The 21,437-nt window shown below is 39.1% G+C and overlaps 4 protein-coding genes across 6 annotated transcripts; 2 read left to right on the top strand and 2 right to left on the bottom strand.

Moving 5' to 3' along the window:
- Window positions 1-3,419: 3,419 nt before the first annotated feature.
- LOC122035146 (vascular-related unknown protein 1-like) lies at window positions 3,420-4,226 on the top strand. Its single transcript, XM_042594541.1, has 2 exons — window positions 3,420-3,755; window positions 3,847-4,226. Exons 1-2 carry the CDS (start codon window positions 3,423-3,425, stop codon window positions 3,973-3,975), a joined length of 462 nt encoding a protein of 153 aa, XP_042450475.1. The 5' UTR covers window positions 3,420-3,422; the 3' UTR covers window positions 3,976-4,226.
- A 1,482-nt stretch (window positions 4,227-5,708) lies between these two features.
- LOC122034796 (early nodulin-like protein 1) lies at window positions 5,709-6,587 on the bottom strand. Its single transcript, XM_042594149.1, has 2 exons — window positions 6,356-6,587; window positions 5,709-6,262 (listed from the first exon to the last, which is right to left on the bottom strand). Exons 1-2 carry the CDS (start codon window positions 6,528-6,530, stop codon window positions 5,889-5,891), a joined length of 549 nt encoding a protein of 182 aa, XP_042450083.1. The 5' UTR covers window positions 6,531-6,587; the 3' UTR covers window positions 5,709-5,888.
- A 420-nt stretch (window positions 6,588-7,007) lies between these two features.
- LOC122035104 (rRNA 2'-O-methyltransferase fibrillarin-like) lies at window positions 7,008-9,283 on the bottom strand. Of its 2 annotated transcripts, XM_042594489.1 has the most exons (5): window positions 8,651-9,283; window positions 7,870-7,956; window positions 7,682-7,779; window positions 7,509-7,590; window positions 7,010-7,432 (listed from the first exon to the last, which is right to left on the bottom strand). In XM_042594489.1, the coding sequence occupies exons 1-5, from the start codon at window positions 9,135-9,137 to the stop codon at window positions 7,218-7,220; spliced, it is 969 nt and encodes a 322-aa protein (XP_042450423.1). In that variant the 5' UTR covers window positions 9,138-9,283; the 3' UTR covers window positions 7,010-7,217. The 2 variants fall into 2 exon arrangements, with proteins under 2 accessions (XP_042450422.1, XP_042450423.1); XM_042594488.1 differs by having other exon boundaries at window positions 7,008-7,432; window positions 7,682-7,956.
- A 2,462-nt stretch (window positions 9,284-11,745) lies between these two features.
- Window positions 11,746-16,853, top strand: LOC122034896 (chitin-inducible gibberellin-responsive protein 1-like). Of its 2 annotated transcripts, none has more exons than XM_042594252.1 (2): window positions 11,746-11,888; window positions 15,120-16,853. In XM_042594252.1, the coding sequence occupies exon 2, from the start codon at window positions 15,427-15,429 to the stop codon at window positions 16,738-16,740; it is 1,314 nt and encodes a 437-aa protein (XP_042450186.1). In that variant the 5' UTR covers window positions 11,746-11,888; window positions 15,120-15,426; the 3' UTR covers window positions 16,741-16,853. The 2 variants fall into 2 exon arrangements, with proteins under 2 accessions (XP_042450186.1, XP_042450187.1); XM_042594253.1 differs by lacking the exon at window positions 11,746-11,888 and adding an exon at window positions 11,959-11,983.
- The last annotated feature ends 4,584 nt before the right edge of the window (window positions 16,854-21,437 follow it).

The following is a 21,437-nucleotide window of genomic DNA, read 5'->3' as shown; positions in this document are numbered from 1 at the left end:
CAGCTAAGTGTCGTCCATATTCGATCCGAGTGACGTCAATCTCGGAGCCTCCTGACCAGGAAGAAACAAGTTTCCTTAGGAGCTGTAAGGGCAGTAATTGTTCAACCGAGCGGTGGCTCAGATAGCAAAGTGCCTGGTTGGGAAGGATAGTTATGAAAAATACTAATTGTCCAGTCAGTCGGACTTGTAGCCTCCTTCGACTAAAAACTTCTGATATGATGATAAAGATGGACCCCCAAAAAAGTGGGTCAAAGTAGTGAAGACCGGCTGACATAGAGGTCAAAGTCAAATGGCCAAAGTAACAAAGTCAGACGAAACTGAAGACTGCGGACCAAGCAATGTTGGCCGAGCGAGATTGTAGCATCGGTCGGACGTAAATGTCCGACCAGACTGTTCGATCGGCCGCCCTCCGTAACCTGCAGATGAGGTTGAGATCTAAATACTAAGTTACCCGGCCTACCGTCTTGGCTGATCGAACAGTCTGGGTCGATCGGCCACAGTGCACCTCTCCAACCACATGAAAGCCGAGGGAAGAACAAGTCAGTGGCTACATTCTATACGGCCGAGCTGGTGATAAACTGGCTGAGTGGTCACCGGTCGACCTATAGCGGAACTCATATTCTTGTCATACCGTACCCTTTTGGAAGTTTGCGCCCGAGAGGACAGAAAATATCCCACCAGGAAATCATCCTTTAGAAACTTCTAGCCTGTCAACTCACAGCGATTTGCGGGCTCACTTGAGGAAAGATGTCAGAGGGACTTTATGGCATGTCCTTTCTTAGAAAAACTTTGGAAAACGTGTTTATGCTTTGAGATGCATGCACAATGCAACGATGATACTATAAAAGGAGTTTCCATTTACAGGCGGAGGTATGCTATACTTCTTACTTTCACACGCCATTTGCTACAGTTCACCGCTTTCATCTCCAAAATCAAGCACTGACTTGAGCGCCGGAAGGCCAATGCCGGGGATCCTTTTCTTGGCTCGGCACTAACGCTCCTTGTGTTGCAAGACAACGCGAAATCTTCGTCAAGTCAACAACAGAGCTACATCCCAGCTCACTACCTTTATCGATTTCGGACAGGATCAATGGCTAACCGTTTCTAACTGCCCACAAAAGAAGACACAATTAGTATCGATTATAGTCGTACCTTTTTTGCCGAGATTTTGTTTTGTGTTGAGGTTATTGTTTAGTATAGTCACGCAAAGAGTTTGTTCTTCTATGAGCAAAAGAAATGCAAATGTTAGAGAAGTTTGATGATTCAAAAACCCATTCAGACATGTTGTAGGTTGAATTGACACTGGAACTGTCATTAATCTGCTCTTCCAATATCGATCATCCTATCCCTCTGGATTGCAGTCAATGATTTTATTCAGTTGATCTTGATGAAGTTGAATTACTCTTTCTGATAAATCAAGGCCCAGATCTAATGACTGCTTGCTGATTTGAGAGATTGCAATATCGGGGGTACTACAAGATCCGAACAGCTCTTGGAATTTTGTGAAAGGGGCTGAATGTGGAGATCATTTATCACTCCATAAGTATTTTGCCCATTCCCAAGCTTTCTACGAATATTTGCAAGAATGAAGTCTGAGCAGTCTTCCCATAACAAGTTTACCAGTTTCAGGTTTCATGACAGAATACATTTGCAAGAATGACATCTGAGTTCTGCCAAGTCTTCCCATTTACACAAATTCAAAACACAACTTATACACACTCAAAAGCCAACTTTCAAATATTCATCCTATTTAGGATTCGCATCTGATCCTCTTAATGATATTGCTATTTTAGAATTAAGACTAATAAATGAGAAATTAAGAGTTTGTTTATCCTCCGACAGAATCTTTTGTCGATTCACCAGCTTTGAATGTATTTTTCCATCCTTTACCCTTTTATTTTAGCAGAAATACTAAGATGTAGGGGGCCAAATGTTCGATTTGTCCTTAGAAGACAATGGTAGAGGGCAGAGGAGGACAAGTAGAGGCCAAACTCAATGATGCTAATGATCTAGTAATGCATATTCAAGAGAGCTTATGATTAAATATCTATTATAATATTCAGTGAGATAAATATTCTTGTAAAAGTCAAGCAGGCCATCCTGGTGCCTCATCTCATTATCCATGTCAAGATGGGAAATACTTTTGTTTATGAAAATTCACTGTGTGAAGAGACCTTGTCTGTCTTCTGCAGATAAGGGAGGGGAAAAGATGATGTTGCCAAGTTCTGTCATTGTGACAAGATATCTGATTCTCGGTTGCCATAAATGCATCCCCTGCCTCTTTGCCCTCCAACCAACTAAACTTCAAGTCCGTCAATATTCCTTTTCAGTAAGGTTCAGTGAACAGCAATCCCATAGGCTCACTTCGGGGACGAATCTGTGGGGGGAACACTTCACACAATCGTATGAAGGCTCATGATGTGACTGTAGAATCAAGCTGCGTTTAATCTCGTTCATAAACAGTATCTTGCATGGCATTGTCAAAGTTGCACGCACAGTTTCCCTTTATTAGCAGGGACCATTTCAATATTCAACACCTACAGTCTCCCCCTACTGAAAAATCATACATCACCTTTATCATGAATCAGACAAGAGTTTATGAATCTGGTAAAATATAATCCAATAAATTTCCTGAGTGCATAAATGCTGATGGGTAGAGGAACATGGGAGTGTGGGGGTCGAAATCACCAAAAGAAGATAGGTATTTTTCAGAATAAATTGTGTGGAGTAGGCCCATAATCCATTGTTGTAGGTAGAGAGAATACATAGCACATCAAGTTGTGTCAACTGGTTCACGAGCATTTGTTGCAATCCAATAGCAGCCCCCATGTGGGCAGAGCCACCTTCATGTCGATATCGCCTTTCGGTGTCATGGAGGATCAATGATCATCCAAGGCTAGGACTAGTAGGGTCTGAAACTCGAAAACAAAAACAGTTAAAACTTCAGTCAAGTTTTACCTATCTGTGACTTTTGTTGCTGCGGTATCGACTCAATAAGAAAACGAAGTGAATAGATAATCTTATTTCATAAAAGCTCAAAAGAACAGATGCATTATTAATGTTTAATGGAGATCTAGAAGGAAATCTTGGAGATATTCTTTGAGAAGAATTGCAATTAGAAGTGTGATGTTGATGGTTTTTTTATACAATTTCATCCAGAGACATAACAGTCAAACTGTTGAGAATCAATCATCGGCAACCAATAATGATGGATTATATGTAAAACATAAGAAAGTGAAAAGTTCTGAGAGTGTGATGGTCCAACCATCCATTTCTCTTCTCACGTCCCAATCCAACCTTTTGTTTTCAAGCTTCTCTGCCTTCACTCTTTCAAATGCACAACTCTTCTCTCTGTCTCTCTCTCCTTTGTTGATACTTATAAATAAACCCCACAAGGCCATTCAAATTCCACCATATGAGGCATGGAGGAATCAATTAACTCATCTATGAGCAGCTCCTTCTCCTGCTCCATGGATGGTTCAGAGGAGAGTGGCTGGACCATGTACTTGGAGGACTTCATGGCATTAGAGGAGAGATCACCGGCTGCTGGTGGCTGCAGCTCCTCCAGTGATATCAGTTTCTCATCCACCATCTCTGATGCTGCTTCATCCACTTTTGCTGCATGTCAGCAGCCATCAGCTAAAGCTGATGCACCAGAAGATTACAGAAAACTGTGTCTGAAGAGGAGGAAAGGATTAATGACAAATGCTGATTCTTTGGAAGATACTGCTAGCTCATCTCTTAATAGCCCCAAGGTCATATATAGAACGTGAATTTAAGTACTTATTTATAATCCTCATGATCCCTCTTATGTAAGACAATATATTCTTTTTAATCTACAAGCAGGTTATTGAGAGTTACTTGACTATCAATCCAACGAAGAAAGATTATCACACCCTTCAGAAAGGCACACCACAGGCATTTTTATTTTTCCCCATTTCATTTAGTTTTGATGCTTTTGATAATTTTGATTAAATAAATTGGGGTTTTAGGTCATGAATGAGCAAGAACTGAAAGAAGTTGACGATGAATTCAAGTTTACTGATGGTACAAATGGATCTTCAATGCTGAAGAATAGAGGGATTTGTTTAATTCCTTTGTCCATGTTAGTAGACTACATGTGGGATAAACCTTCACTTTGGATAATTAACGAGCCTGGAAACTCTAATCGTGCCCATGAAGTTGTGGACATTCGATGTATATGGATCTTTTAATCAATATGTGTAATCAAGGATATTTGCCTTCTGATTTACAGTGTTATTTTGCAATTGCACTTGATCGGACAGTTACAGATGAACCCAGATATGATATTGCAATCAAAGTCAAAATGAAAGTCAAAGGGAGGTGACAGTCAAGAGATCGATTCACTCTCAACAAGACTTAGCTCCTGGCCCAACGCTAAGACTCTCAATATAAGGACGACCGACCAATAGGTCGTTCAAACCAAGGGAGCCTAGTGCTCCCTGCTTATGGTAAGACATCTAGCATATACTTGACCAACCATCATCCGCTCAGGTTCAAGAGAGTTCTGACCGACGACAAGCTAGTTTGGGAGTAATATTCGAACAGGATCCGGGGACCTAGCATCCCGCTTTGGGTGACTAGTATACAGTGGGTCAATCTAGCAACCGGTCAAGTATATGAGCTTTCACTGTTCATTCCGCCGTCCTCTGTATATGAGCAATCGGGTATACAATTGATTAGAATTACAAGGCTCATTATTCTTATCTTCGCTGAGCAAACATACAAGACAAATATCAGAAGGAATCTGACCGAATTTCTAGAGCTTAGATATCACTTTAGGGACAAGCCTTCCAGTACAAGGACGATCAGCGGAAAGCACCGGTCGAGCCTCTCAGGGCTTATTTTCCCATTTTCCAAAAATAAATATCCTTGTGTATAATCGGTCGGTCATAAAGTTGTCCGGACTTAGGAGACTTGATTCTCTATTCATAATCAAATCTCTAGCATTACACAACATATGTTCGAGTAGTTTTAAGGGTCGAACGTCGTATTATACTCAATACTCTGTTTTTATGTAAATATACCCGGTCGGCTAAATATACAGCCGGGTTATCTTCGGAGACCACATTGTCAGAGAATCACAATAGTCTGTCAGAAAATAATAACTGTTTGTCAGAGAATATTCTTTTATTAATCTTGAAAACAACTCTGCACTTTCTATCAACCGACACATTATGACAGTATATTCCTTCAACCGTCGCATTAATGACGTAAGTTACAAAAAGGGTACACACGGATAACAGAAGATTCCTTGGGCGGTGACTATACGCCTCTCAAGCTATACATATTTCCTTACTCGACAACTTCTGACACTCAACATTCTCTGTCATTTTATGATTGCAGAGGTTATTAGAGGTAGTATATAAAGGGGGTCATCTCCGATGGCAAAACACGCTTTAGAACACATATTTACTACGCACACGCTCTGCAACACATCTACTATTCGATTTCCTGCTGAAATATTACATTGACTTGACCGTCGAATGAACTTCGCCAAAGACCCTTGGTTTTTGGCACAACATTTGTCTACTTTCTCGAGTGTACACAGGAAGGATTTTCGCTCCTGTTCATAGCCCCTGTTCCAATCTAAAGCCTTTATTTAGTCAACCTCACAATCATCTATCTAGCGTGTCATCTCTCCAGCTTTCAGACAGGATCAACTCTCATAGTTTTTAGTAATTATATTGGAGTTAAAAAGAAAGAGTATTTAATAATAATGATGATGATAACAAGATTCAAACCAATCATAATTTACATTGTTTTAAATTATTCAATCAACTCAAGCTTCAGCAATCGAATAAGTCAATCTCATCAAACGTAACACACCGCACACCACGCAAGACGTCTATAGTCAACAGCAAATCTCAAAAAGTGAACGAAAGAGCTGCGATCGCAGCAGCCCCCAGTGAGCTCACCACGCCGACAACCTTGGCAGCGGCCGCATTCGGCGGCGGCGATGGTTCCCCGGTGGCTCCTTCCGCCGGAGGCGAAGCAGGCAGAGGAGCGGGCGCCGGCGAACTCTTATTCGTCCTGTCGCCCAAGACGACCACGTGTAGCTTCTCGTTCTTGTCGCAGTTGTCTTTGACTCCGCTGACGAAGTAGAAGTTGCCGGAGTGGGTGAAGGTGAACACCGTGTTGCCGTCGTTGAATTGGTCTATGTGGGAGGAGGTGTTGCAGCTCTTGTAAACGTCGTCATCAACTAACAAAACAGAGTCCTCGTCCGGGAGGTACGTGAACACTTCATTCAAATTATTCGAATTGAAATCGTTAAGATAAATGGCCAATTAATCATAGAAAGCAACAATTTTGAACTAGTTGTTGTGGAACTCACCTATGGAATCACCAATCTTAAATCTATTTTTTTCAGCCCACTGATTGTAGGTCATGGCATTGTTGTCAGGCGCACTCCATCTTCCCGAGCCACCTACCTTGAACTGTGTCCCAGCAGCTAATGATAGAACCATGAAGGAGGAGGCTAAAACCAGGCATAGCGACGAGTTTGCCATTAAGGAAGAAGTTTGAATTAGTTCGAGTCTGAGATATGTTGTAGGCTATCACGAATGATGGTATTTGTAGAACTCATCCAGGATGTGCCATTAGAAGACTGCTATCTGAGGCAAAGCACAAGTCTTTTTGCTGAATAATTTTTTTTGCTTTTGCCCCACCTGTCTGACTGCCCTTGCAAGTTATACTTTTCCAGTTTGCTCCTGCTATGAGAATATTCATGTCTTGCAAATAAAGCTACACATATTAACCTCATGCAGATTGGGTTTTTTTACATGGTGGTGTGGAGGTGATCCATGAGCTTAAGGCCCATCTATGTTGATTGGCAGTTGGCATAATTGGTCTAGGGGCCAGAGCGAATGGGCAATGTTTCCATCACTGGGGGAGAAGAAAATGCAACAATCAATTTATGATAATTCTTTGAGAAGAAAATAGAATTATTGAAGGAATTGCTCATCGGAATTGTATTACATAAGCTTCATTTGCATTCACAATCCAATATACAACCATAATTAAAAGTAAAACATCTTCCGAATTAGCTCGGGGACGGGCTGACGAAGGTACTGGGTGAGCGAATCGTCTTTTGTCACCATAATTAAAAGCAAAACAGGGGGGAAAAAAAAAGACATTGAACAGAGCAGCAACTTTCAATGCATTTATATGATTTTCCTTATCATCAGATATGAAATCTAAATTCCTCGGAGCTGGTCTGGTGCTTCATTATCATCTCCCAGTGAAGCTACATATGGAGCTCTGACTCTTGATGCCTTTTTCGAAGGCCTTGAGGAGGAGGATTCAGGTCGGTGTTTTCTCCTCTTCATCTGTTTTGGAGCTCTGGGAGTGCCAGTTTCAGAGCTATTACTGTCTTGGAACGATGTTTCGATGCCTCTTGCTCGATAGGATCCTGATACAATGCAAAACATGGCACTTTCAGTCATGTTTAGTATTCTGCTGATGAAGATGATGAATGAAGACTGTACCTTGAGAACCCGAAAGCGATCGTCTAGCTTGCCCAACATTGCCGAGAGAAGAGAAATCAGCTGTGGAATTGAACCTTTTCATCTGCATTTGAACAAGGCAAAGATCACATTCACAACATCGCTATTCATGAAAGAAAAATGTGTAACATTAGAGGAATTATTATTCTTCATACCCAACTTGGAGAATGGACAGAGTCGCAATTCCCACCAATATGTGCTACATGTTTGACATCTGTTGGATGTCCAATCTCCATTTCATCCTCCTTAGCAGCTACCAAACCAGAAGAAACCAGAGAAGGAGAGAAACACAAATTTAAAATAACGAAAGGAAAATAACAACAGAGCCAATTAAAGCATTTACAGAAGATCTTTGATATGTGCTTGAATCCCCTGAATAGTCCTTTCACCCTGGTTGCCATTGTTCTTTTAGAGGGATGGTGCACTGCTCCTGCTATCGTTTCCACAAAATTCAAACACTGATTTGGAGAGGATTTTAGAGGAAGGAAAGAGGGTAACAGCAGCGGCGGCAGCAACAAGAAGACTTCATAATTAGGGAGACAGAGAATTTTGTTGCTGTGTTCGTTAGGGAGGTGGGGTGATTCTTGAAAGCGAGGAAATGTGAGCTGGGACGAGAGGCGAACTGTTAACGTTTCCATTCAATGATACTCCGATCGCATCCAATATATTTTAAATTGGTGTGACAAAAAATTTAAAAATATATTTTAACAGCCAGAAAAATCATGTGAACTAATAAAATTTCTTATTTATTTCATGTAAACTAGAATTTGTAACTTTTTGAACTTGTATTTCGGAACTAGCAAGAGTACTGAGATGTCGTGCCAATGATAAATAAAAGCCTCTCTTATGAAGTTTAAGAACAACAAAAGATATGCAAATTTTAGAAGCTCGAAATAGAGAACTACTGTCTCTCTCACTTTCAGCATCAAGCGTGAACACAGCTGGTGAAGTGCCTAAACAAGAACAAACTTGCTGAGGATTGTACTCATTTTGATGTGAGAATTGAATCTGAATCACATGATTTTGAACCGAGAAGAGATCAATAATTCTGAAAATTTTGTTTTACAGAGAGTTATGCACAAGCCCCTATCGAGTCAATTATTATAAGACAGTGATCTTTTGACCTTGGCATTTCGTCGAACACCTCGCTTGCGTTGGGTAGTTGAGTGCACGATAGGGCGGTGTCAGAAGGAAAGGGCCACCAGGATGGCCTGGCGGCAGCGGGCGCGGGCTTGCTCGACCCGCTCCGCCAGCGTCTCCTCCTTGACGGCGGCGCGCACCATGGCCAGATCCATCTCCATGAGGCGCAGGACGCGGTTGAGCTCCGTCACCATTCGGTCCTCCACCTCGCCTCCGGCGAGGAGCACTTCCGCCTCCTCCCGAGCCCGCTCCGCCACGATCTCTCCGGTCTTCGCCAGCAGCGCCGGGGACCCGAACTGCCCCCGGCCCATCAAGGTCTCCAGCTTGTCGAGGAAGTCCGCGACGACCCACCCCTTGGGCTTCTCGACCTTGATCTCCTTGGTCCGCTTCCACCCGATCTCGAAGTTGGGCGGCTCCGGCCGCTGTAGCGCGGAGCTCCGACGGGAATCGCGGAGTATCGCCGATTTCCATCGCTTCTCGATCTCTAAGGAGGTGTTTGCGTACGGAGGGATCTCCGGGAGCTCTTCGGATGGGCTAGGTTCAGTGGTAGCGGTCGGGTTTGAGTTTACGTCAAGATCAGAGTTCGCACTGGAGGAAGAAGAAGAAGAAGAGGAGCAGTGAAGGACAGACAAGGAGCCAGCGGGAATCTTTTGGCCTGAAGAATGGGGATGGTAAAGGCGAGAGTAGGGCGAGGAGAAGAGGTGGAAGGCGGAGGAAGCCATCGGGGAGACTGAGACTAAAGAGGATTAGGGTTTTGCAGCGATGCAGTTGGAGATAAGGAAGATAGTGATATGGATTTTCTTGTGTGTGGACTGAGATAAATCTCATTTGGCGTGACCCTACCGAGCCGAAGATGACGAGAATTGCGATATTGAAATTGAAGGTGAAAATCAAACATTACCGTTCTTTTGAGTTCATCGATCCTTTCGTCTTTGGGTTTGGATGCGATCGTGTGAAGGACAACCATTTCATCTTTTGATGGATTTTTATTTTGAATAATACTGCTTTTGGTTTTTCAGCTCCGGCAGTGAAAAGTTGGGTGAACGTTTTAGTTCCATGGTTAATGTGACATTGTTCTCTACCGCATCCTAACTCCTTTGCTAGCGTTCCCAATTACTCGGCAAATACCCGTCTTTATAATTTTTAGACCCCGGCCGAGGTTGTGCATTTGCTCCAATGGCATGGCGGGCGCGAATGATAAACGGAACCCATAGCATTCATAATTACGGTTAATTTGACCCTGTGACAGTGCCTTCTCCTCTCACGTTGGGATGATAAGATTCATTTTAAGGGATGTTTGGTTGACGTTATTTTTGATAATCTTGATTATAAATTTAAAATTATTAATGAAAATTTTATTTAATTTAGATAATTATGATTTCATTTCATGCTCAATCAAAAAAGAAAAACTTAACGGAAAAAAATGGAAAATATATTTAAAAAAACTTTACAGAAGTAAAAACATCACGTAAAAAAAATTTAAAAATAAAGAAAAATTTTAAAAATAAAAAACATAAAAATAGAAAAAAAAATGCCAAAAAGTGAAAAAAAAGGAAAAAAAAAACGTAAAAAAAAATAAAAATGTAAAAAATTAAAAAACATAAAAAACATAAAAAAAATAAAAAAAGGTAAAACAAAGAAAAAGAAAAGGTCAGAACAAACATTAAAAAAAAAGAAAAACGTAGAGTTTAATAATAAAGAAAAATAAAAAAACAAAAAAATGTCAAAAAGTGAAAAAAGGAAAAAAAACCGTAAAAAATTTTAAAAATGTAAAAATTTTAAAAACAAAAAAAAATAAAAAATTGTAAAAAAGGAAAAAAAAACAAGGGTAAAACATAGAAAATGAAAAAGTAAAACAAACATAAAAAAAAAAAGAAATAGAGTTTAATAATAATAATAATAATAATATAATTTATTTTATAATCGAGGGTAATATAGTAAAATATTAAATTAGATTATTCATTAAATCTTTAAATAAATAAATTTTTATTATATTATCTAGGTTGAATCAAACAACTAGTTAGTTATGTTTTATTCTTTATAATTTTGTAATTACATAACTAAAATTATATATAATAACTATCACTCTAATATGTGAGGTGGTTATATTTTTTTTGTACATACAGGATTAAATTCATCCACAATTATGATATCAAATAGTGAGAAGGAGGTGCGGCTTGGGAGCTGCTAATTTTAAAATGATTTTATACTTACAATTTACCGGTTGTTCAACAATTAATTTTTAATTTTTAAAAATATTTATAAATATATTTTTAATACTTTATTTATTCTAAATAGACATTAAAAGGATCTGTTATAAAATATTTATTATAAATTAATCGTTATAAACCATCCTATATATATACCAGAAAACTAGAATCATCTATTCTTCAAATATGACTTTTTCAACTACGTATGTCTTTTATTTTACACAACATATTATTAAGAATAAGTAACAATCAATTGGTGAGAAAAACAGGAGATTCTTTGCCACAAATATTTTAAATCCATTCGAAAGTTCTAAGAATATCTTTGAAAAAAATTATGATATAGTCAAATGCATTATATCTTGGAACCAATTTGATTGGGTATATTTGGATACGTTATTGTTGTGACGAAGAAAAAATAATTTTGAGAGATTCCTTTGAAAAATGAATGAAAATTTTTAATTTTATATGGATATGATAACGTAAGAATCATTAAAAAAAAATACCTCTCCAATAATTTTTACCACCGTGGATGCATTACGTAGAAAGGTTTTCCTCTAAAAATGGACCCAGCTACACGTCATTCTCCGTGTGAAAGGGGCGCGGCATAATGAACGACCAGGATGGAGTCAAAATGGGTGGTACTCTATCAACATCAGTCGGATCGCCAGCCCGACGCATGAGGTCCGACTTGGCACCCCCCTGTGTCCGGCGGAGGGTTTCTCACGACGCACATCACGTGATCCTCACGTACGTGATGAAAGCGTGTGTGGAATGGGGAATAGTGATCAATGGCCGCGTGATCTGTCTTGTTGGACGGTCGATTTTTAAATGACTTAGGAATCTTTTGATGGGAATGGTACGGTCACCGCATCTCTGGCTTCGCCGTATAAATCAGCTGGGTAAGGAGACAAAAGGTTCGATATCCTTCGTCGGTAAACTTTGGCGGAAGAAGTGGAGAAAGCAGACACGCAAGCTGAGGGGATTTTGAAGCACTCTAGGTCGCAGGAACAAGGTAGATTGTGCGTTAATAATTTCTTTTATTATGTTCCTTAGGGCAAGTTTCGATTCGTCCCCGGACGTTGATTTCGTTTGCTCTTACTACTGAAGGTTTGGTGGATTTTCTAAGTGTTGTATTTGATTTGTTATTTATCCGATATTGAATTGTCTACCAGCAGTAAAAGGCTTTTGACATGCATCTGATTCGAAGTAGTAAGAGTTTTGTGGAATGAAAAAAAAAAATCGATTCCCAAAGAAAAAAAATATTTTATGTTTCATACGCTTAATCCTCTTTTTAGATTTTTCATTAATTGTTTTTTCCTAATTACTAAATGCTGTTTTGGGGGAAAAAAATGAAGAAAAGATGAAAAATTTGCACTAATCGTTGCTTGTTAAGCTCCATGTGATTGTTCCATTGAATTGTCAATTTTGCATCGCTTGATTTTTTTTTTTATTTTTTTTTATTTTTTTTGATAAACAATCAATCGAACTTGCAGTATTCTTGAAGGTGTCACTAAAATTATCGAATGTGTGGTGAAAAATCATGAGCCTGACAATAGAATAGTTCACAAGTAGGTTATGTCTGAAAGCAAGACTTTCTACTTAAAGCAGAAGGAAAATCGTTTACTTTCATGATTAAGGATTCTTTCAACGGTTAAAGATGTTCTTAAATTTTTATGGACGTACAGGAAATGAATGAGGCTGTGATTATTGTCTGTTCTAAGAGGTTTTTTTTTTTCGATAATAAGTAGACAATTTTCTCTTCTGGTTTGTTGGGTAAATTCGAAATACACTTTATGCATACTCAGAAGCATATCTCCAAAATATTCATTCGTATTGGGATTTGAATCTTGATTTTTTTTTTTACCATTGCATCACACCCGTGGGGGCACGATGGATATTGATTCTGCCTTGATTCAACCTTACTGATCTAGCAATTATTTGATGAGGGTTCAGACTTTGAATTTAAATGCATGGAGTCAAATAAGGTTTAAATGCATGGACTCAAATAAATAATGTGCTTTAACTATTGTCAAAGCTGGAATCGGGGACCTAGACTTGAAGAGTTTGATGTACGTTTTTGACTTTGATGATAATGAAATGGGAAAGAAAGGCCATATAGTTTGCTTTATGTCAAAGACTTATCCTGTTAAGCATCAAAACACGACTTGGTTTTGAAATGGAGGTTGATATCTGTCTTTGAATTATACCTTCTTGTTGGTTAAGTTGATAATCATCCCTATCTGAGACCATAAGAAAATTTACTGACTTGACAAACTTAAACTATAGGCATAGAATATTTAAACCCAAAGTGGTGATAGTAGATTCAGGAAGCCTTATAAACTTGCCAATTGTGAAGTAAATTATGGTTTTCAGTCTTTCCCATGTAGGACTTGATGTCCTCAAAGCCTAATCTCTAAATCACATCACATAATAGATAGAATGTTCTATCATCATAGATAGCCCTAGCCCTTTCGTACTGATTCCCTTCACCAAATATTGGACTCAGTTCTAGTATAAATAATCTTGATCCGAGCCAATGAAAAATTGAATTGTTAACTTCATAAGCCCAAACTTTGGCAGATAAAGCTTAAGAACATACCAATTGTAGTAGATTTATGACTCAATTGACTTTGCAATGCACCTCAATTAGCCGAAATCTTCATATGGTTTGATTTTGGATATTGCAAATTATGTTGTGATAAATCATCCATTGACTGATATATTGATTTGTCACAGTTGGGGCGGTTGATGGGAGATAGTTTATCCTTTAAGGAGTATTCTGGGATTAGTGATTGATATGCAATTTGACTATAACAGGTTTCATTTACATTACTTCCTGTGTAATTAAGTTTGGGTTATTCTAGTTGCCATGCAAAATTACATTTCTCCAGGTTTCTGTTGAAGAATCATTAGGATTTCTTGGTTACAAGTATTTCAATGCTATTTTCTTTCTGTCTCTGTTTTGTCTCTGTGATTTTCTCAGTAGCAAGTGAAGATTATAGGTTGGTTATTTTGTTTGATATTTAATAAAACTTAAACTAGTGAGATATTCTCCATCTATTCTTGTTCAATATAGCCAAAACCTTCAGAAGTCGCTTGCATGTTTACTCACTACTCCCTTTTTCACTTGGGTTGTGTTTGGAAAAGAGTTAGCAGATGCAAATGATGTCAGTTTGTAACTATTCTATTTTGGAATATGTATCCATGAAAACCCTCTTTATACAGAATTACAGATGGCTACTCCATGTGCTGATACCATCTTTTAGACTGACGTCATTCAAGCCTTCTAATTCTGCAGTAGCCCAGTTACTAGGGTTTCAGTAAATAGTTCACAAGGAAAAAAGCTCTTCACAATGTTTCACTATTTCAGTATGTTAGATAAGTTTTCACTCAGTCTTTGATTCTTAGATAGCATACTGTCTCTTCCAGAATAAAGAAATTACGTGACAAATTACAATATAACTAGCTAAATATTCCTATTTGATTGATCAAATATGTGTTTCCAATGCCAATAAAAAGTAACCCATCCAATGATATTGATATTTAACATCAAATAAAATGCGTCCCAAACATAAATATCACAAGTACTGCTGCGCCCTTGCCCGTCACAAGTAAAACTATAACCAAAATCCTTTTTATATGGAATTAACTTGGAACCACGTTTATTAATTTTCAATTGAAAATCTCTCAGTCATTCAATGAGAAAATATCCAACCTTGTTTTCTATTAATTGTTGCATAAATGCTTCTCATTTCTCAATAGGAGAACAATGGTAAAAAGATATTCAGAATCTACGATTATTTTTATTGATGTGTTGTTTTACATATGCCATGGAGAATATCTCGTATAGCTTCTATTCTGCATGGTCCTAGACTCCTAGCGTGAGGGAGTACATCAAGGGAGGATTTGGATATTCTTAGAAGTACCCATAAATTTGCCTTGTCCTTAAAAGATCTGGAGATTTTCAATTGTTGGTCTTCCTTTCCATAAATGATTATTGTTTTAGGATTCGTTAAAGAAAAACATTAGGAATTATAGCTGCAAGGCAGAATTTGGTGTTCTGTTAAGGTTTTTCTCTTGTAACCTTGGCGAGCTAGATGCCAATATGTTAATAGGAGGCGCTTGGGCATATTGCCCTCCTTATTTAAGTGTTATATGTACTCGCCTCTTATGTGCAGATATCTCACGAGTAATTGATCCTTTGATGATGAGACTAACCTATTTTGTTGATCGTCTGCTGCAGGCATTACATAAATTGCGGAAGTCCTTCCCCTAAAACTTTGCTTACACAATGGAAATTTGATACGATCAAATTGGCTCTTGCAATTCATCTAGCTCCCCCTTCTAACCGTTTGAGCGCCTGTGTCTTGGCCAAGCAATTAGACAGAAGCAGCATAGTCCCATAGAAGAACTTCACGATGCATTAGCCAGTTGAATCCTCTCAGAGTGCCAGAGACAGAGAATTCAAATAATCCTTCCAGTGGGTATTCAGCTACAATCAAACTGCCCTCTCACCGAGGAATGCACTACAAAAGATTAAGACAACTTTGATGGATCATGATGCCGTCGAACCGACTACTAGCCCTTGTCATGAGTTTAATGAAAGCACACAGCCCTTGCTTGTGAAGCAGCGGTCTAGGACATGGAACCATGAAACGCAACTGGATTCTCCTGAAAGCAAGCAGATGAGTCTAAGCCATGAAGTCCGTCTGGAGAAAAAACTTCGAGAAATGAACCCTCTAGGTGGTAATGTGAAACAGCTTTTGCTTCAGTGTGCCGAAGCTTTATCAGAGAATAAATTGGAGGAATTCAAGTCATATGCTGAAGAAGTCCGCAATGTTGTTTCCATCACCGGAGAGCCTATCCAGCGTCTTGGTGCTTATATGCTAGAAGGCCTTGTGGCAAAACAGGAGTCTTCCGGCACCAACATCTATCGTGGCCTGAGGTACCGCGAGCTCGACGACGATGGCCTTCCTTCGTACACACACATCTTGCATGACATCTGCCCTTACATCAAGTTCGGGTCCATGGCAGCAAGTGGAGCAATTGCCGATGCTCTAAAGGATGAGGACACGATCCACATCATAGACTTTGAGATTGCTCAAGGAACCCAATGGGTTCCACTAATACAGGCATTCGCTGCAAGACCCAGGGGCGCACCACACTTGCGAATCACGGGGATAAACGATCCATCAGCAGACCATGGACGAGAAAATCTCCGTCTGGTCGGGGACTTGTTTTCTCACACGTCAAAGAAGTTCAATATTCCTCTTCAGTTCTGCGGCCTAACAGTGCATGGAGGTGAGGTCACAAGAGCAATGCTGGACATCAAACCTGGGGAGGCGCTTGCTGTGAACTTCACTCTCCAGCTACACCACACCCCCGATGAGAGCGTCGATGTGAACAACCCTCGCGACGGGCTGCTCAGGCTGGTAAAGGGATTGTCGCCGAAAGTTACCACTCTGGTGGAGCAAGAATCTAACACCAACACGACGCCTTTTCTGACTAGATTCGTGGAGACGTTGGATTATTACTCCGCGATGTTTGAATCCCTCGACGCGACTTTGGGAAGGGAGAGGAGGGAGAGGATAAGCGTGGAACAGCACTTCCTGGCGAAGGACATAGTTAATATCATTGCCTGTGACGGTAAGGAGAGGGTGGAGAGGCATGAGTTGCTGGGGAAGTGGAGATCCAGGCTCACCATGGCAGGCTTCAAGCCCTATCCACTGAGCTCGTATGTGAACTCAGTCATAAAGACTATGTTGGGCTATTACTCCGATAATTATACAACAGTGGAGAAGGGTGGGGCATTGCTCTTAGGATGGAAGAACAGGAACCTGATCTCAGCGTCTGCATGGCACTGATCGTCGACATGTAGCAGACACAGGAAGAGCCTTTTTAGTTTTAGACACATGGAGATTGATTTATACTGCGTGTTTTATTTCATCGGAATTAATGTCTTGAACGAATCAAAGTCTATCAGATGCCTTGGACTTTAACTGGGAAAAGCCGCATCAGTCGGCTACTTTTTCTCGTTCCATCAAACAGATTTCTTCCTTTTGTCGGACTTAATCATCACGTAACCAACAAATACTCACAAAGATAAAAGCAGCGGCGCAACGCCGGCGAAAACAGGTAACTTTCCGGCCGGGAAGGAAATAATCTGTGTCCACGAAATGATGCAGAAAAAGACTATAATTTTTATTGTGTCCAAAGAATATAGACATATTTTTATAATAATATGATATTATTTACTTTGGGTCTGATTTTACTCTTGGACTCTTTTTAAAAGATTTCATGCCAATGAAGATATCGTGCATCCTTTTAACCCTATGATTCATGCATCCTTTTAACCTTATGATCTTTACCAAATTTTTCTAATGTGGAACTTTGATTGAACCCCAATAATCCTCCCCTCAAACGAAGAACCATAATTACTCTCATGGTTCCGGCCTCCCCGCGAGTATCTTGTCACATTGACCTGCTTTGGGTCTCCCAGCAAGCATCCGCATCCGGGCCTTTCCCACAAGCATCCGATCATCCTGATCTATTCCGGGCCTCCCCGTATGTAGTTTAATCTGGTTAATCTTGACCTGCTTCGGGCCTATCCGTGAACATCTGATCATCTTGACCTGCTTTCTGCCTCCCTGCAAGCATTCGGTCACCCTGACCTACTCGTCTCCCTACAAGTATCCGGTCACCTTGACCTGCTCCAGGCCTCCCCGTAAGCATTCAGTCATCCTGACATGTTCTGATGCGGGGAGGCTCGGAACAGGTCAGGATGACCGGATACTCGCGGGGAGGTTCGGAGCAAGTCAAGATGACTGAATGTTTGCGGGAAGGGTGCAAGCATTCAGTCACCCCGCTCTGATACCAATTATTGCGCAAAAAGAGGGAAAATATCTCAATCTCTAAAACACGGAAGAAGAGGAAGAGAGAAAAGAGATCACGCGGAGCAACAAGACAAAGACGCACAAAAGGAGAGCAAACATGAAGAAGGAGAAGAAGAAGAGTTACCGTGGTTCGGCGACGTGCCTACTCCACAAAAACGATCGAAACTTTATTAGAATTCTCTCTACACAAAAGAATCACATCTAATGATTTTTGTGTTTGTTATTGTACAATAGGTTTACAATGATTTCTATAAATAATGCTAAACCCCAGACCCGATAAAATCGTAATAGAATTTTGTTATGAAAAATCATAACAAAATTTTGTTATATAAAATCTTAACAGACTTAATAGATTTTTCTTTCATAACATCCCTCATATTAACCTTCATCCAAATATGGGCCACCCGTCAATAATATCCACCTTGGCGAATATTCACCCCTTCGAAGAACACGAGTATCTGAATAAAATTTCATCTGGATCTCTGGGTCTGGGCTTCCTTCCTCTAGCATTTAGAGATATGGATCACGTTCAAGCAATGCTTAAACTTCTCTGTGGTCACTGATTTTGTCAGCATATCTGCAGCATTGTCTGCAATGTGAACCTTCTCAAGTTGAATTTCTCCGGAAGCAATCAAGTCTCTGATCTTGTGAAATCTCACTTCAATGTGCTTGGTTCTTACATGATACACTTGATTCTTCGCTAAATAGATAGCACTCTGACTATCGCATAACAACTTGACTCCACCTTGCTGAACACCCAGTTCTCTGACCAACTCTGTAAGCCATAAAGTTTCCTTCGTTGCTTCAGCTGCTACCATGTACTCGGACTCCGTATTAGACAATGCAACAATATATAGTATCATAGATTTCCAACAAATAGGTCCTCCTGCCACAGTGAATACGTATCCTATAGTAGACCTCATGTTATCTAAATCTCCTGCATGATCTGCATTTACGTACCTAGCAACTGAAGGATCTTTCGGTTGTCTACTGAACATGATGTCATAATCAATTGTATTTCTCAAGTATATGAAAATTCATTTCACTCCATATTAACTGCTTGCGTCAAATATGATCTCGTGCAAACCATGACATACATCAGACTACCAACTACATTGACATAAGGAACCTTTGACATCTCTTGGATCTCATTATCCGTCTTTGGACACTGTGTACTGGATAACTTGAAGTAATGTGCTAGGGGTGTGCTCACCGACTTTGCATTCTTCATATTGAACCTATCCAGCAACTTCTCCACATAGCTACGTTGAGACAACCATAATCTCCCTATAACTCTGTTACCATTTGTTGTGCCTAAAGGATGCCCACATATCTCCATAATGGTATGATATTGTCCACTTTGGGCCTAGGTCCTCATGACTTTGCTCTTGGACTCTCCCTAAAAGGTCTCATGCTAATGGAGATATCATGCATCCTTTTAACTCCATAATCTTTACCAAATATTTCAAATGTGGGACTTTGATTGAACCCCAACAACTTCCATTCACCTACGATTTATACGAAATAAGAAATGCGAAATTAGGTAACAAGAATGATATTGTTCCACAAGTTGTAGCAGACGAATATTGGGTGGATTATAGCCGTCGGCAAGAATCCGATCGCGTTGTCCTCCAATTCCATCGTTGATCCAGTGCCCTATGTAAAAATTATGATATATCAATAATAAACTACAAGATGCATCTGCAACACGATTTACTATCATCAATCTCTAAAGTAATATTGAAACCAAAATAATAGCTAGCGAAGAGCTGAGCTAAATCCATTGTAAGACTATTACTTTTTTCCGTATCACTGGAGATCCTGCAAGTGCAGCGAATGCCTTCCACAGGATTGAGTTGGCAATCGAAGATCCTTTTCAATGGAGGAAAAGAAGCAAGAGAAAGAGAGTAAGATTCAACATGCCCTAATGAACCATATCTTTTCCTTTATATACCTGGCCCAACATATGAACTCATCCACCATAAAGTTCATTCCTCGTTAACATCTCATCAATGTTAATGAATTGGGTTAATAGATCTACACATTGAATCCATATCTATTTAATCCAAACTCCCTTTATATGCAATAAAGCATTAGATTACTTAATTGGGATTTAGTTTCCTTAGTGACAATTAGTTGTGTGTGTTAATCAAGTGTAAACTCATCTTATGGAGATTAAGTTCATCTATGTGGACTTAATTGGATTTGTCCACCCATGTGAACTTAATCCTACAATATCCAATTTGGACCATACTTGATTCCTTATATACCACACAACCTCTTAGTAAACTCAACATGACAAACTTTATGTGTTAAATATCCCATTAAACAATCTAATCCATTAAATCAATTAGTGCAGGACTAAAAAAAGTCATAATTACTATAATTGTAACAAGACCTAATAGTAATTATAGTGTTAATATCATTAACGATATAGATCAAATGTGGATATGTAGTACAAGAATGACTCGAAATATGATCTATAAGTGTTCATTCTCAATAAGTTCTTTTTATGACCTAAACCAGGTCAAAATCATATTTATCAAAATCTTATGCTAAACCACAGTAGTAAATCATAATTCAACTTTATGACTCAAAATGAAGTCCACATCATATTTACAACAATCAAATACAAAATCACAATAGTATATATGATATTCATATATCAGAATCAAGCACATATATAGAAAATCTATAGTATATACAATGAGACAAAATATATATTCATGAATATTAAACATCATACAAAATACAAATTTCTACATAATGGATACTTCATCAAAAAGAAGAACCCTCAGCGCATGTTGATGAAACACCTTGAGTGACAAGCTCTTAGTGAGTGGATCTGCTAACATGAAATCTGACTTTATATGCTCTATTATTATTTGACCATTTTGAACTCTTTTTTTGACTGTCAAAAACTTTCGGTCAATGCATTTAGACTTTGACGAACTATGGTTGTTCTTGGAATACAATTCTGTAGTTTTATTATCACAATTGATCCTTGAACACGTACAATTTGTATACCTAAGACAAAATATGTTTCACCAAGATTCTTCATTTCAAATTCACCTGATAGAAATGACTTGGTTTCTAGTAGCAAACTCATATCATTGCTTGCAAGCAATATATCATCTACATACAAAACAAGTAATAATAAACTTACTCTCACTTAACTTGATATACAAATATTGATCAATTGGATTCTCCTTGAAATCGTATGAATAAACCACTTGAATAAACTTCCGGTACCATTGATGAGATGTTTGCTTTAAACCATAAATAGACTTCCTTAGTTTACATACTAGGTGCTTTGAATTTTTTGACTCAAAGTTCTCTAGTTGCACAATATATATAGTTTCCTCAATATTTCCATGGAGAAACGCAGTCTCGACGTCCATTTGGTGTAGCCCTAGGTCATAATGAGTTACAAGTGTCATGATTATCCTAACAAAGTCTTTCGTCAAAACTAACAAAAAATCTCCTTGTAATCAATGTTCTCTTTCTATGTGAATCCCTTAGCAACTAGACGTGCCTTATGCTTTTCGACATGACCATGTAAATCCCGTTTGATTTTAAATATATATTTACAACCAATAGGTTTCACACCTTTAGGCAATTTGATAAGTTCCCAAACGTCGTTGTCCGCCATAGACTTCATCTCTTTT

This window comes from Zingiber officinale, chromosome 11B (genome assembly GCF_018446385.1).
Source record: "Zingiber officinale cultivar Zhangliang chromosome 11B, Zo_v1.1, whole genome shotgun sequence".
Taxonomy (NCBI): Eukaryota; Viridiplantae; Streptophyta; class Magnoliopsida; order Zingiberales; family Zingiberaceae; genus Zingiber; species Zingiber officinale.
This window is presented reverse-complemented; position numbering and strand designations above follow the sequence as displayed.